Source organism: Pelecanus crispus, chromosome 8 (assembly GCF_030463565.1).
Source record: "Pelecanus crispus isolate bPelCri1 chromosome 8, bPelCri1.pri, whole genome shotgun sequence".
Taxonomy (NCBI): Eukaryota; Metazoa; Chordata; class Aves; order Pelecaniformes; family Pelecanidae; genus Pelecanus; species Pelecanus crispus.
Genome location: NC_134650.1, coordinates 22,632,017 through 22,648,507, shown reverse-complemented (window position 1 = coordinate 22,648,507; position 16,491 = coordinate 22,632,017). Strand labels below are relative to the sequence as shown.

General features: G+C 53.5%; 1 protein-coding gene across 1 annotated transcript in view; it reads left to right on the top strand.

The window, feature by feature from the left end:
• Positions 1-1,469: 1,469 nt before the first annotated feature.
• The window catches only part of NRG2 (neuregulin 2), a 181,483-nt gene continuing 166,461 nt past the window's right edge, over positions 1,470-16,491 (top strand). The window contains exon 1 of the mRNA XM_075715376.1: positions 1,470-1,899. Within this exon, the coding sequence (XP_075571491.1) occupies positions 1,470-1,899 (430 nt within the window). The remainder of the gene's footprint in view (positions 1,900-16,491) is intronic.

Below are 16,491 nucleotides of genomic sequence, written 5' to 3'. Positions count from 1 at the left end.
AAGAGATGCTCCCCAAGCCCTCCTGTTAAAACACTGCACTGCTTCTGATGCATCACAATCCTGCAATGGCAGAGCTATTCAGAGAGCTGTTAGCCTCCCCGCAGAGGGGGAAAAGCAGCTGTCCTGGCTGGCAGTGGGGAGCTGAGGCCGCTTCATGGCTGCAGAGCTCTGTGTGTATGTACTGGGGCTGTGCTGTCGTGTGCCAGCGGTGGGACAACACTGGCTCCCGCCCTGGGAAGCAAAGCCAGGGCAACATGAGGAAAGACAGCACAGCAGCTGTGCTCCCTTCCCATTTTTCCTGACGATTCTGGCTGCACCACATTAAATGGAGAGCAAACTTCAATCCTGCCATCTGTGCTCCTCTGCTCTCAACAATGTGCTCAAGGACCTGGCTTTTGTCATCGTTTGGGGTGTGCTAAAGGATTTGCTTGAGGTTGTAAAGCCACCGGGGTGGCTGTGTCTCCAGTGCAGTGCAGGCAGGGCTGTGCATCGCTGTTACAGGGTGTGCCCCGGCCCGTTGCCTCAGACAAGGCTGAGCCCAGCCTTCCTGCCTCCAGGTCACCTCCATTGTGATGGGACTGTGGCCGCTCCCCTTCAATGCAGGATATAATGCAACAACAAATATGGAATCCTCTGCTGCTAATTTAGCATCTTAGATCCCTTCCACACTGTAGCATCTGGGCAGTGAGGCTTTGGGAGTACAGATGCTTCAGAATCAGCTTGGAACATAAACCCAAATAAGCCACTTCTTGGAGATTAAGCTGACTCCTCCTGGAAACCACTGCAGAGGAAGAGCACTTGTTTATTAAAAAGAGACAGCAGGGATCAGGGCATGAAAGTCGTCCTTGTCTCCTCGGCTATTACCTTACTCCATTTGTCTTTATGTTAATGCCTTTTCTTCAGGTGTGCAGGGAATCTCTGGCACAAATCTCCCAGCTCCAAAAAAACATCGGGCAAAGAGGAACCCCCTGGCTCCTGGGCCCTGCACGTCACTGAAGCCCCGCGCCACCTGCAGCCGCCCCCAAATGAGTGCATCTTTGGTGGCATCTTGGGGAGAGGGTGTTTGTGAACGCTTGGGGGCTTGGCGAGGGGCTGGCTCCATGGCGGAGATGGAGGCAACACGATCTGGCTCCATCCCCGGGGACCCCCCCAGGCCCTGCAGGAGCGGGAGACAGGGATGCAGGGATCCCCTCTGCTGCAGCGGGCATCCCCGGGCGGGGGGAGTCCCCGGGCAGGGAATCACCTTTTTGTGGGGGCGGGTGGGGGTCAGCATCCCGGGGGAAGGGGCGGCCGTGAGAGCATCCCACCTCCCTCGCTCGGAGGAGGATCCGCGCGGCTCCGCGCCACGCCGCGCCGCGCCGCTCCGCGTCGCGCCGCGCCACGCCGCTCCGCCCCGCCGCGCCCGCCGCGCCGCAGCCCCGCAGCCCGGCCGCCGCAGGGCCGGCGGGGAGCGAGCGGTAGCCGGCGGCATGAGGCGCGACCCGGCACCCGGCTTCTCCATGCTGCTCTTCGGCGTTTCCCTAGCCTGCTACTCGCCCAGCCTTAAGTCGGTGCAGGACCAGGCGTACACGGCGGCGGTGGTGGTGGAGGGCAAGGTGCAGTCCGTGGGCCCCCCCGCCGGCGGCGGCAATGACAGCCGAGGAGCCGCCGGTTCCGCCGGGGGGGTCTTGGTCAAGGTGCTCGACCTGTGGCCCCTCAACAGCGGCGGGTTGCAGCGGGAGCAGCTCATCAGCGTCGGCTCCAAGGCGCCCTGCTTTAAAGTGAAGCGCAACCACCGCTACATCTTCTTCCTGGAGCCCACCGAGGAGCCGCTAGTGTTCCGCACCGCCTTCGCCCCGCTCGATACCAGCGGCAAGAACCTCAAGCGGGACGTGGCGCGGATCCTCTGCACCGACTGCGGTACGGGCCGCGCCGCGGAGGCGGGGGGTGGCCGCCGGGGGGGTGCCAGGACCGGCGTCGGGGGCGATGATGGAGCGGCGGCGGGGAGCGCTGGCGCGCGGCCCGGGCAGCCGCGGGGCGACAGGTCCGTACCCCCGGGGCTGGGGGGTGCCCGGCGATCGCCCCCCGGCCGGCACGAGGAGCCGTGTCTGGGACAGGGGGCGATGCGCTCTGCCGGGCCCGGCCGCCGCAGCCGCGCTCCGCCCCCGGCCTCGGGGTCCCCGCTTGCCCGGCTCAAGGTCCCGGCCTGCCCCGGGCCCCCGGCGCTGTGCCAGTAGCGCAGCCCCGAGCCCCGGTGCAGGGCAGGCGGGGAAGGGCCTGCAGTCTGGCTGCCGGTGCGCCCGGGGCCGCCGTATTTCAGCGGCAGCGCGCTGGAGCCCTCGGTCTCAGCGCTTTCCAGTGCCCCCCGCCTCGGGTGCCGCTTCCCTCCGTTCGCCTTGGTGATGGCAGGCAGCCCTCGGCTGGGAGAGCAGCTACCAGCATGCGGTGGTGCCTCCATTAACTCTGTGCGCACTGGTGCTGCCTGATAACGTTCCTCTCCCCGGGGATGTTTACTGATGTGGAGAGGGGCTGTTTTCTGGGGGCGTGCGGGGACTGGGGCACGTGCTGGCTCTCCAGGTGTGCCCTGAGTGCTGGGAAGTTTTGCCTCCTTCAAAGTAACGGCCTCATGTTGTGAAATTGGTTTTCTTTTGTTCGTTCAACACATTTGGATGTCTCCCATCAATGCACTCGCGCTGTTCGTGCATGCTGTGTGCTGATCCTCCACCACCTTTGTAAACACAATTATGAAATTACTTCAGTGGGGAAGCACCTACTGGAGTGTTACTGCTTTTGTGCCTGGATTTTCCTTACTGTCCCCTGGCAGGGCGAATACCTGTGGTAGGCTGAGTGGTGGGGGACCAGACAAAGACAATGGCTACATTTTCCCAGGGTTAGGATCTGAGCTTACAAAAATGCGAGGCGGGCCCTTCATCCAGCTTGAATGCTCAGATACTATGTCACAACATCCCAAGAAGGCCAACGTTAACCCAGAGAGCTCTGAGCACTGCGCTGTGCCAGCAGAAATGGATTTGAATCTCTCATATTTGGTGGGTTACAAGGATATACAGGGCATATCTCCAGAAAATCCAGGTTCTCCATTCAATGACAGCATGCTGTACTTCCTTATCAGGTTAATCAGCATTTTGCCTCATAAAAGCAAGGTGCCTTGTCAAGTTATACGTAGCTCTGTAATGAACATATGTGTGCTTTGTTGTTGTTGTTGTCGTGTTATTAAGTAGGTGTTTCTGGGGCAAATACTTTGCCATTTGGGACTGCTGACCCTAGATTTTGAAAGCCAAACCTATCTCTTTTTTTCATTATCCAAATGATAAATTTAGAAGATTACATTTCCTGGGAGAAAGGTGGAACCTTGCATATCATAATATGTTGTTGAGGAAAATGGGCTAGGACTGCATATAAGAAAACTAATTTGGGAGACGCTAATTTCGTGTGCATCTGTATGTGGGCCATCGTGGACATAAAGACGTAGTGAAATAGCTGTTGCAGGAAGGTAAGTTAAAAGTAAGGTAAATTGGGGAATTTCTTAGGTCTCATCGTCAGGTGAAAGCACAAAGTTATGTGGCTTTTATTTATTTTTTTTTTTAAAGCAAGAAGGATTCCAAACTTGTGCATCTCTGGGTAGCAGGGTATGACTTTAAGAGGAATGGAGGCTGCTCCATTGCTTCCTGGGTCAGGCCCAAAGTGTTAATGTGTAGGCTGATGTAACAACACGTTAAGGGACGTCATTCTGCCCATGACACCTTCTTGGTTTTTTGTTTTTGTTTTTGTATTTTTGATGGTCTGAATAGGCTCCCTGGCTAAGGGACTCTGCAGATTGTCAGGAGCATTGTCTCAGCAGACCTCTATGGCAGATTGCAAAAGAAAAATAAAAGCTGGTGGTTGGGAACTGTCATAACTGTGGTTTGGTTCAGTGATGAAGATTAAATGGGAGCCTCAGCCTGCTGAACTTGTGGTTCCTCAAGCATTTCATGTTCTCAGTTCAGCTGGGAGGTTACTTCTGAAGGTGACATTCCTGGCAGAATCTTTTGATTTGTAGCACCCAAGTTGCTGGAAAGGTGTGTGGACTGGGTAACCAGGCCATGGTCTGCCTTCTTGCTCCTTGGTTTCTGCTGGGAGGGGAGATCTGGAGGGGAGCAGGGCTATTTCCCATTCTTGCTGCAGATGGGGGCTGTGGACAACTCCAGAGTTGGCAGGGCGTGAAGTGTCCAGGCACAACGTGTGCTCTGAGGGACAGCCAGGCTGCAGCCTTGTAAGGGATATTGTGGAGCAAGGGGACAGAAGCTGGGGTCACTTCTGGGTGGGCGGAGGGGGACTTGTGGCTCTGATCACTCCAATCCTCCCCACTCCCAAAGATGGAGGCCTCGTAGGACCATCTTCTCCCTGCTCTGGCTCTGTGCCTGGGTCTGTTTTCTAGTGATTCATCCCCTTCTCACAGGCTAAGATGCTGTGTGCTCTCGCTGCTTGCTGATGTCCAGGATACGTTGTAGGATTAGGCCTGTGGTCAGAGCATCTGTGTCTCTCTCCAAGGAACAGTCTCTGCTGTTTGCACAGCTCACTCAGAGGAGAGAAGATGGGTGGTGAGGCTCTGCACAGGACCCAGACCCTTGCCAGGCAGAACCAGGAAAGCTGGAGGAGAGGGAGGGGTAGCATGGAGTGTGGGAGGCAGAACAGGAAAATCAGTCTCTGCAGCTGGCTTGTGTGCGGGGTCTCACCTGGACTGCTTCATGTCTGTCCCCCCATGCTGAGTTCCAGGGAGGAGGATTCTTACTTCTCACTGCTGGGCAGGCTCTGGAGGCTGGAACTTCCCTACTTGCAAACCCCAGAGGTTTGCAGCCTCTGCATCTCTGCCCAGCCGTGGGTTTGCATCCCCCTGGCACACAGGGAGCAGCTGGGCCCTGGGCCCAGGATCCTGTGGGTCTCACCACCCACTTGCCCATCTTAAAACCTCTTCTGCTCTGGGAGTATTATTGGTTTTTTTCATACTGTTATATAATTACTCCTGTTACTGCTTCTCTTCCTGTCTCTTTTCTTTACATCTTTCAGCTCCTTAATTTTGGATGGTCTCTTAACTCCTTTGTGCCTACATACCCAGATCAAGGAGGAACAAACAGGTGCAAGACACAGTGCTGGCTCTCACTGGTGGGGTGGCTGTGTAGCAGGGCATCCCTGCTGGGACCACTCCTGATTTGAATACAGAAAGGGGCTTGTGATCCTGAGCCTCCTGGTCTTTAAGGGCCACTTGTGTCATCGTCTGCTTTCCACTCTATGAGTCCATGCTTCCTATGTGAAAGATATATTTGCAGATATTTTGTGTACAGGAGGGGGTCTCGCTGGTGGGGATTTAACCTGTCTGGGCTCTGATTTCTGCTTTCACTGAAGAATAAATATCTTCCTGCCTCCATATGTAGGAAGTTGCAAAGTAGCTTTAATTAGAGCTTGTACATCTCCTGGAGCACCTCACCGAAAATGCTGCAGAGTTCCAGGACAAAGTATGCCTGTAGGATTAGCTAGCTTAGTCTGGGCAGGTAATCTGGCAGTGGCAGATCCCTGTGAGGATTTGCAGGCAGAGGACCTGTTGTTGCAGCAGGTACTTCTGAGATGAGGTAGCTTTTTTTTTTCCAGTTGGAAGGTGCCTTGGTCTCGGTGAGAATCAGGGAACATGCTGGGGCTGTGGCATGGGACTCGGTGGCCACACGATGCTCGGACCTGTTTATCTGTTGGTTCTGGGAGCCAGGTTGGTTATAGCTGGCCTCCAAGGAGAGGTGGGAGGCCTGATTTTGAAGTGCCCACAGGAAAATACAGCTCTCTGGATTACAGTGTAGGTGTTGCTTCCGGAAATAGCACTGGCAACTTCGGACCAGCAGCTCATGCAAAAATATCCCTCTCCACTATCCTGCAAATCATTGGGCTTGCGACAAGCCAGGCAGGCACAGGGGAAGGGTGCAGGTGGGTTCCAGCCACCAATGCTGATGCTCTCCCTGCATCCCAGGACAGCTGTGGAGCAGAGAGCAGCAAAACTGGATTTTTTCACGTGCCACCCTGCTAATTAGAGCTGTCTGAAACTATTTCTCACCACCTTCAGAGAATCGCATTTCGTTAGGTTCGCAGAAGAGTGAAAACGTGCTTCTTTCTTGCCTTGAGTTTCTGCAGATGGGGAACGGTCACTTTGCTGCAGAAAGCTTTTACCCCTCCCAAGGATGGCACATTTCTGGGTGTTCTCCGCTCCTGGTTAGCTGGCACACAGGATTTGCCTGGGAGTGGACCTGGGGTAGCTGGCTCCCCATGGCCAGGTCAGGTCCTTGTCTCCCAGCTGAGCCAGCCGTGATGGGGAACTGGCAACTGAAACTTTGCTTGGCTGGTGCTGCAGGTCCAAGTGACTTTAGCTGTACCTGAAACAGTGGAGGTTGTCCACTCCTAGGCATGTGCCATGTGTGGAGCAAAGCCTGGCTAATTTCTCAGTCCCCCTTTCAGAAATGTTTGACTAAATAAAGCATCTCCCCAGGGATCTCTATGAGTAAGAGGAGACTAAAAAGGCTCCTGTGTGATCCCAACAGTGCTTATTTCTATATCTAGGGCCTCTCCCTGCACAGGCCCTGGACACTAGCTGCTGCTCAGTGGCTGTCTTTGTGCTCTGCTAGCTAATAACCCTTAGATATGGGCCCTGAAGCATAACGCCCTTTCTAAATCACAGGCAACACCTTGACTTTGGTTTGGATCTGGATCAGAAATTGGTGCATGCTTGGGAGCACAGAGGCAATAAACTCCATCATCAGGCAAAAAGGGAGCCATGTTCTGCTGCAGCTGAGCTCCCCACTTGATTTGGGTTCTGTAACGCAAAATGCACCATGGTCACCAGGGCCTTGAGCCTTAAAGCATTTGGTACACCCCAAAATCTACTGCAAAGTCCCGCAAGGGATCAGTTTAGTACTGTACTGCTGCGGTGAGGGTGCCTCTCCCAGCAGGATCAGATGGGGTTGCCAGTTCCTGTGAGCAGCATGGCATGGCTCCTATGAGGAGTGGCTGCTGCTTTGCCAGGTTTAGGGCATTGGATGCTGGTGTTGGAGTGTGCCTTGTCTCTGATTCCCCTCCTGAGTCATTGCGTGACACCACTGAGTGTAGAGGAGAGCTGTGCTGTCCTGGAACAGTGCATAGGCTTCCCCCAGTGAGCTGTGCAGGCCTTTGTCAGGCAAGGGTGCGGATGCAGCAAGAAGGGTGGAGGTGAGTGGCGTGCTTGGCCAGGAACAGCTACAGGAGATTGATCTGTGGTGGGCAGCAGGTTTGCAAGGCTGTGAGCCTGTGGGTGACTCTGGTTGTCTAAGAAATTCTCACTGTAGAGGAGCCTGAGCGATAAAGTGCTGGGAAGTGATAAAGTGCCTCCACTGAGCCAGGAGGTGCTGGGGCTGTCTGGCAGCTTCTGTCGGTCCTCCTGTGCCTGCTCGGTGCCCGGTGCGGCAGTGTGGTCAGTGCTGGTCATGCAGATGGGGAGCTGGGCTGGCTGTAGCAAAGATGTCAGTAAATCCTGCCTCTCTTTCTGCTCTCCCCACTGATCAGATGAGGCTGCCAAGATGCAAGCATGCACCCTCCCAAACTGCTGGACCACTCTTTCATGTCCAAATGGTGCCATTTGAACAAGAAGGCTCTGCCCCGCTCCCTGGGTAGATGCTGTGTGGTGCTCTGTCCTATGCAGATGGTGGAGGATGCCTGTCCTCGGCGGGAGATCAGGCGGATGTGTGCGGTGAGGGGAGGCTCCAGAGGAAGCTCATCTCCCTGGCAACTTTGGCAGGCAGGCATCTGCTCGCCTGTTGAATTGGGTGTGCAGCAGTCGAACCCCTAAAAGGTGTCAGCACCTCTCAGCACTTGCCTTCACAGGTCTGGGGGGAGGTGGAGATGTCTGCCAACTGCCAGAAATTTTGGGGACAGAGTATTGAGTCTGTGAGAGTAGGCTAAAGATCAAAAGGAAGATGAATCACTGTGCTGCTCTTTCTCTGCTGAATGACCGTGCTCCCAGTGCTTGGCTGCTGCAGCTTGGTGCTGGGCTGTGTGCTGCAAAGCTTGGCCAGAAGGGTCAGTGAAAACTGCTTTCATTTAGTCCCCATGGTCCGGCTCCATCCTGGATAAGAGGGTGACTGGTCTGGAGGAGGAAAACATGAGGTTCCCCAGAATACGGAGTACTAGAGGGGAGCAGATAATTTGCAGCTTGAATGAAAATATTTTTTATAACTCCAGGCAGGGAAACCTAGGATGTGGTTGGCTAAGGGGAGGATCACCTCTGTGCTCAGAGGATTTGGGGAGAAGTTTTATGTGGAAGTCGCAGCAGACAGCACTGAAGGTGTTCAGGGGAGGGGGAGAGTTCATATTAGGGAAGAAAAAGGAAATGAGAAAATAAGAGATTCAGTGGGTCAGAGTGGGACAGGAGATGCTGCCTTGGAGACCCAGGGCACTGGTGTTCAGCTGAATGGGGGTTTCTTGTCTCCGTGCATGTTAGGGTCAGCCAGCTCTTGCTGAGTTTGTAGCCATGTCTTGGCATTGCTGGCTGATTGCCTGTGTCAGGGAATCCTCTCTGGTCTTCCTGTCTTTCCTGTCTTGGGGTCTTACCCCAAGCAATCTCTCCCTTAAGGGATCTCTGCAGTCCAAACCGTGACTAAAGGGTGACCTCCTAGAAGTGCTCCCCAGTATGAATCAAGGGTTGGAACTGGGTTGGGTCTCATGGTGGTGGCATGGGCTGAGCATGACCCCAGTTGGTGTGGCACCTTGAGGATGGAGCTGGGTGGGCTGATGGGAAGAACTCTGTGCAGAAAAGAGGCCAGAAGATGGCAGCATTCTTGACAAGGCTGTGGGAACTGCAAACCAGAAGTATCTGCCCCTCTGCAAGGAGTTATCCCCTTGTCCCTGGTAGCCTGGTCTGGAGCTGAGTGAGAGCTATCTGCAGAGCGTTTTGACAGTAGGTTGGGCAGACACCCATCAGGAATGATCCTGGTATGGGTGACCTCCTTGCAGGCAGGCAAGATAGCCTGCTCAGAGGATTTGAGACTAGGGACTAGATAGGTGCCCATGTTGTAGCTCAGGGACAAGGTGCATCTGCTCACAGCATCTCTCCCTGGCCAGGGCAGTCCTTTAAGGTCTCTTTGGCTGGTGTTGGTGGCCACAGTGGTTCTCACTGGTCACCCCACCTGCTCCATGCCCCATTGTCTGCAGCAGGACAGTGCCATCCTTTCCTGTATTCCTGTCACTTATTGTTTCCTGGCCCATGGAGGGCAACTGAGTTCATCCTTGCAGGCTGGAGCATGTGTCCTGGTTTTGCAGGAATGCCTCATAGTTGGTGGCCTCCTGGAGGACAGCTGGATGCCTCTGTCTCTGGGCACAGCATCTCTCCAGGATGGGACACACATACTCAATGAGTGGGGGATGTGTCATGCTTGTCACAGAGTGCCCAGATCCTGCCCCACTGACCCCCACTCTCACCCTGTCCTGGTGTGAGGGGACTGTCCTTTGCCCTCTTGATGAAGGTGAGGACTCGGGGAAAGCCTTCCCAATGGGTTCAGGTGTTGGAAGTGAGCCTGTGGGATCTGCAGGTGGGAGCAGGGTCCCAGGGCTGCTGGAGAGCAGATCTTGGATGTGATGGTTTTCTAGGGCAGGTCTGGATGGGCAGTGCTGTGCCTGATGGCTTGTGGAAATGCTGAGGAGGATGGGAAGGCTTTGCAGAGCCTGAGAAAGGACATGCTGTACTACTTAGTGGGAGAGCTAGTCAGGTCCTGCCAATTTGGGGTCAGAAGGCAGGTATTTGCATTCATTATAATCAATCACTGCTCACCCACTTTTCATAATAGCTCAGTAATGAAGAAATGCTGTTCAGGATCCTCTTGGTGGTCTTGGGGCAGGCAGATGTCTTGGCGGGAGGGTGGGAACTGGAATTAGCTCTGCTTTCTGGGCTGTCTCAAAGTTGGCAGCAATGCACCAGCCCTTGCTGTTGCTCTCACCAGAGCCTGTCCCCATTGGACCCTGGCTCCCTGCTGCTGCACTGTCCGCTTTAGCTTTTTGAGGTGGGCTGCACTTGGGTCAAGCCAAGGTGAGGTCAGGATCAGGCTCGGCCTCTACTGTTGGCCTCTACCAATGTAATGTGGCTTTTCCCAGCATGCAGAGGTGTGTGGGTGTGTGCACTACAATTAGCAATGCATTCATTAGCCCTGGAAGTATGACAGGGAGTACGAGTGGGCTGTCAGGATGCCTTGTTTGGGGGTTGGATCTTCCCCATGGGTCTGCAGGATGGTAGTAACAGCAATGATGGGAACAGGTGCCTCTGGTTCTTGCCTGGACCCGCTGCTCTGGGTGTTCCCTCCTTCCCACCTCCACTCCTCCAGTCTTCCTCAGCTGCGCTTCTGTGTGGCTTGGTGCAGAGGAGAGGAGGAGTAGGGATTTGAGCATTTGAGTCTCCCCTAGGCTACTTTCAGCCTTGAGCCAGGCTGGCAGTTGCTACTGGGAGTTCAGCTGAAGTCATTAGCATCCCTGGGATGATCCCCTGCCATATGGGGGTCTCAGCTGCCTTCTACCTGTATCCCTGCTGGGAGAAGGAGCTGTCTTCCCATCCTGGCTGCCAGGTTGCCTCTTGTGCTGCTGGCCCTGAGCTCTGTGGGGAGCTGCCTGGTGAGGCTTGTGTGACTTAGGGAACATCATGGCCTCTTCTCATGGGGCTGTGGGACACTTGCTGCCTGCCCAGGCAGCTGCACATTTATGTCCTGTGCTGGAATGAAGTGGACATTCCTGTCCTGCGGGAACCTGGCGTGGTGAGGTGCTGGCTTTGAGGAGACCTGGAGACCCTTTCTTATAGTGCTGGAGATCCTGAGTCCCACAGACACGTCCCCAGATCTGCAGAGCTGAGGCAGCAAGAAGTAGCTGGAGGAGTTTCCCTGCCAGGTCCTTCCTGTGGCTCCTGACTTGTCTCACACTCCATATACATGGCAGGAGTAGGCAGTGCCCCTTCCAGCATCTGCACACCCAGCCCTGCTCCTCTGGCCTCCAGCAGTCCTACTGGGCCCCAAGCAGATGGGGCAGACATGAAATGAGTGTCCCACCACCCCAGCAATGCCCTGATCTTGAACACTCCTAGAAAGTTGCCTTGATGTCAGGAAATGGGGGTGCAGCCAGGGTGGAGGTCTGTGGTACAGAGGGTTTGCTCTTCTCTGGCACACTTTCTTCCTAGGTTGGTGATTTAAGCTGGTCTTCCTGGCATGGGGGACACAAGAGGCTGGGTCTGTAGGATGACTGTTGTTGTTTCTTGGACATTCAGGCACAAAAGCAACTGGAGGCCATGGCAAATGTAGGAACCCCAGACTTGACAATGCCTCAGAGCCCAAATGGGCTCACAGGCAAGGAGGGGAAAATCTAGATTGAGCAAGGTGTTCTGGTGGGTTTGGGAGCACCAGATGCAGGTGAGATGCTGGGAAAGGCCCTGAGGTTTTTGGGCACTGGGTAGAACATAGCGATAGATGTAGGACGGTTTGGATGGAAATTAGGAGTTCTTCTGTTCCTACAAAATCTAGGGTGATGGGAAGCAGCAGGCATGGGGTCACCCAAAGAAGGTTCTTTTTCACACAGTGCCTCGCTGCAGGGTGCTGCTGGGGCCACAGGGAAGAAGGATCACACAGGATCCCAGAGGCCATGCCTGTGTGTACAGCGTGGTTGGGGTGCAGCTGCTGATTCTGCATTTCCCCAAATGCCTTGTTGCCAGAAGGGGTGGGCTACAGTGGGGAGAGGCACAGTACGGGGCTGAAACAGTGCTGTGGTTTTAGCAGTAGGAGGGGTGTGCTTTGCAGGGAGGCAGTGACACGTTTCTCCATTTATTGATCAGTAATTCCTCCATGGTGCTTGATCTCCATTGCCTGGACCATGCTCCAGAGAAGGAGCTTTGTGGAGTATCTAGTGTTTAACGCTGGCATCTATCTATGCTCATTTCTAGTGTACAGACATTCTGCATGTGGGGTGCAGCACAGAAAGCCAGCTGTATGGGTTCGTCTCAGGCCTGTGTCTGCAGTTGTGCTGGGTGCATGCACTGCAGAGAGTTGTGTTTGTGTGGCTTCATGCTCTGGAGGGAACTGATGCAGGCAAGGGAGATGTGTTTGGAGATTTGGTTCAGTTCCCGTCTGTGCCACTGATCGTAGGAAAGCTGCTTAGCATCCCCACACTGTAATTCCCTGCCTGGCAAGCAGGAAGGTTGCTGCTTTGCACACTCTGCTAGGGAGCAGGCAAAAACAGGTACCGTGCTGGGTTCACATCAGTGTGTCAGTGCTGGTAATCAGCAGAAATGGTAATGAAACCCTGCCCTCCCTCCAGTGCCTTTCACTGACAGACCTCAGAGCACTCCATCCCCCTGGGTACAGGGCTGTCTCTGCTGCCAACTAGTCCTCCCTGGAGGTGGCAGACCCTGCTAAAAAGGAGGCAGACCCTGCAGTGGTACTCCATACAGCTGTGAGGATCTGAGTAGGTGTTTGGGTGTGGAGGAGCCCTGGCTTGTTCCTGGAATGGGTCTGCAAGGGACCTGCCTGGTACCAGCCAGCAGCGCGTTGACTCTCCTTGGGTGGTTACCTAACTCTGAACATGTCCCAGCCAAGCTCAGCTCACAGCAAAAGTGCTAGATCCACAAAGATATAAACTTGCAGTCCCCAAACCTGCCTCTGATCTGCAGCGGCATGCTCTGTCTGCATGGTGGAGCTGTGACATGTGAAGAGACAATTTCTGTCAGTCCATTGCATGGTGACACGCAGGCTTCTGGCATCCAGGCTGTTTTTCTGGTGCTCAGAACTAGCTGGGAGTGCTGGCGGTGAGCACGGATCCCCAAGGGCACTTGGTGCTGCATGACGGTGTGGAGAGAGGATTTCCCAAGCTGTTAGAGGGCTGAGCAGCTTTGTGGTGCACACTGTGATGAAAGGATGCTCGGGTGAGGCAGGCTGAGTGGCTGGTCTGCTGATGCTTGCAAACTTCTGCAAATCTGTAGCTGCTGCATTGAGCTGAGAGATTAGGGTTGTGTTTTGTGGCTTGAAATGACCCTGAACCCTCTGGGATGCTATGTGTCAGTAAATGTTACTGGAAGGTGATCCAAACCCAGACAGGCAGGGTTTTGTGTGCATGTTTACTTCTGCAGACTCTTCCTGGTGGAAGGAAAGACAACTGCACTCTCCACCTATGCTGAGACAGCTAATCTGGGAGCCCTCCTGCCTCAGGTTGCAGGCAGTTTCAGGCCTCTCCTTCATTCCCAGGCACTGCGGGCTGAATCATCTTCTGCTCCGTGTCATCAGAGCAAAAGCACAGAGACCAGAGCTGTCACACCAGGACAGTGCAGGTGCAAAGAAGCAGAGGAAATCCTGCCCATGGTGTTGATACACCTGTAGAAAAAACAGCTGAATTTGCCAAGAAAGCACATGTTGTCACTGTAATCAGACTGGTAACTGTGAATAAAACTACAACCATTGCAGGAAGGAGGCTCCGGATGGTTCTGTGAGCAAGGAGAGAAAATGCCTTTTTATGGCGAACTTCGAAACTGGCTGATGGCTAATGAGACCAGCAAACCTCATATTTAGATGTTAAAGTATCCGGGAGAGGGGCTAGTAACTCCCAAATCATAAATACATGAAGAGGGTTCTGGCTTCAGAAGGGCAGATAGGCACATCGGAAGGTGCCATTAGGAAACTATGACCTTTTGAAACCTTTCTGCCAGGAGGGTGGCTATGGTTTTCCTGCAGCAGCTGGTGCCAAGGCAGCCCTGGGTGGCTGCAGAACTGCAGCTGCCTGTTGCCTGTGTTGGGTGTTGTGGGTGTGCTGGTGCTGAGTTCTGGGCCTCCTTTACCAGCAGGAGCTCCTGGGGCTGGAGGTGGCTCCTTGAGTCATGGTGCTGGGCAGCTCTGCAGCTAGAGAGAGAGGTCTTGTTCTGTCTTTTGCTCTTGACACATGGGGACATGAGTGGCTGTGCGTGCTCTGGCATAGGTTGGGCTCTGAGAGAGGTCATTTAGTCCTTGCACCTGCACAGATCCCTGCAGGGCTCGTGTCTGGGATGACGGATGCTGAGGCTTTGTGGATAGGGTTGATCTCCATCTGGGATGTTTCCTTATGTTGCATAAGATTTACTGAAAGCATCATGTGAACCTGCTGGGAGGGGACGCGTCGCAGAATTTCCTTTCCCATCATCTCTTTTGTAAGTCAGTGCCTGTCCTGGTTTCGGCTGGGATAGAGTTAATTTTCTTCCTAGCAGCAGGCATAGTGCTGTGTTTTGGATTTAGTAGGAGAAGAATGTTGATAACGCACTGATGTTTTTAGTTGTTGCTGAGTACTGCTTATGCTAGTCAAGGACTTTTCAGCTTCCCATGCTCTGCCAGGTACACAAGAAACTGGGAGGGGGCACAGCCAAAATAGTTGATCCAAACTGACCAAAGGGCTATTCCATACCATGTGACGTCATGCTCAGTATATAAACTGGGGGGGGGTGGCCAGGGAGCAGCGATCGCTGCTTGGGAACTGTCTGGGTATCGGTCGTCGGGTGGTGAGCAATTGCATTGTGCATCACTTGCTTTGTGCATCATTATTATTATTATCATTATTATACTGTTACTATTAGCATTACTATTTTACTTTATTTCAATTATTAAACTGTTCTTATCTCAACCCAGGAGTGTTTCTCACTCTTACTCCTCCGATTCTCTCCCCCATCCCATCGGGGTAGGGGGAGTGAGCGAGCGGCTGCGTGGTGCTTAGTTGCTGGCTGGGGCTAAACCACGACAGTGCCCTTTCCCATCACTCTGCCTTCGGGGAATTTCCCACCCCTCGCATTTGGTGGTCAGGCTGTGTCCCAGAGCCAGGAGAGCAGCACTAGCCCTTTCCTCCTCTGGGTAAGCAATAAAGTCCTTGGTGCTTCACCTCCTGGGCCTGTGGGGTGCCAGGTTAAATCTGACCTGAAGCACAGCACAGATGAACTCTACCAAGCCTCTGATTCTGGCCCAAAGAGGCTGCAGAGCCCAAGTTATCTCACTCAAGTATTTATTAAGTGGGCTGGTCCAGGGGCCTTTCCAGAGATCCCAGCAGTGCAGCCAAAGCTGGTAGCACAGCTGCTGTCTCTGTCTCTGTGAGAAGCAGGGTCAGCGATGCCCCATCAGGCAGTGGCTCCTGCCAGCTCTCCTGCCTGCTGTTGCCAGAGGTGAAACCTTGTGTCACAGCACAGGTTCCCAGACACTGCACACCAGCAGCCAGGTTTGCAGAGGGCAGAGTGGTCACGATGATGGGCAGTGCTTGCTTGGAAGGACCATGCACTGGGCTCCTCCTATTCAAAACTAACATCAGCAACCTGCCAGGCAAATGACGTTCCCAGGAGAGTTAACAGATCAGTAGGAAGGAATGAGTGTGGAGCCTGTGGAAAACATGTCCACGTCTCTGGGACAGAAACCTGCCCAGCAGTGGGGCTTGGAGGCTTGGAGATCTTTGCTGTAACAGACACACTCCTTCCAGCAAGTGAGGCTAATAACAGGATTTTATATGGAGCAGTTTTATGCTGGGCAAAGCTCATCTTTTGTTGGAGGGTGGGGGAATGGCATACGTGGCGGTAATCTCCTGGCTGCAGCATCTGAGGAAACCCCCCTCCTTTAAGTCTTACTTTCATGGCCAGTGTTCTTCAAAATAATGGGGTTTTTTCATTCTCTGTGTAATGGATGACATGGGAAACCCTTCTGCAAGGAAATAAATTCTGCCTCTCACAGTGGCTTTCACTTGGTAGTGTTGAATTTCCTTCCATGCTGCTGTTGTCTTTCTCTTTTCCACCTTCTCCTCTCCTTCCTCCCACACACACTCTTCTCTATCATACATCCTCAGCTTTCAGAGTGATAATTGCAGTTGGGCTAAGAAAACCCTAACATGTTTTTAATAATGGCTTTGTTTCCTTTTTCTGCAGAGTTCTCTGAGGCTGCATCCTGTTTGAAAACTTGAAGGTGTTTGTCCTGGTTTCAGCTGGGATAGAGTTAATTTTCTTCCTAGTAGCTGCCATAGTGTTGTGTTTTGGATTTAGTATGAGAATAATGTTGATAACACAATGATGTTTTACTTGTTGCTAAGACTGCTTGTGCTAGTCAAGGACTTTTCAGCTTCCCATGCTCTGCCAGTTACACAAGAAACTGGGAGGGGGCACAGCCAAAATAGTTGATCCAAACTGACCGAAGGGCTATTCCATACCATGTGACGTCATGCTCAGTATATGAACTGGGGGGGGGGTTGGCCGGGGAGCAGCGATCGCTGCTCGGGAACTGTCTGGGTATCGGTCGGCAGGTGGTGAGCAATTGCATTGTGCATCACTTGTTTTGTATATTATTATTATTATCATTATTATATTGTTATTATTATCATTACTATTTTACTTTATTTCAATTATTAAACTGTTTTTATCTCAACCCAGGAGTGTTTCTCACTCTTACTCCTCCAATTCTCTCCCCCATCCCATCAGCGTAGGGGGAGTGAGTGAGC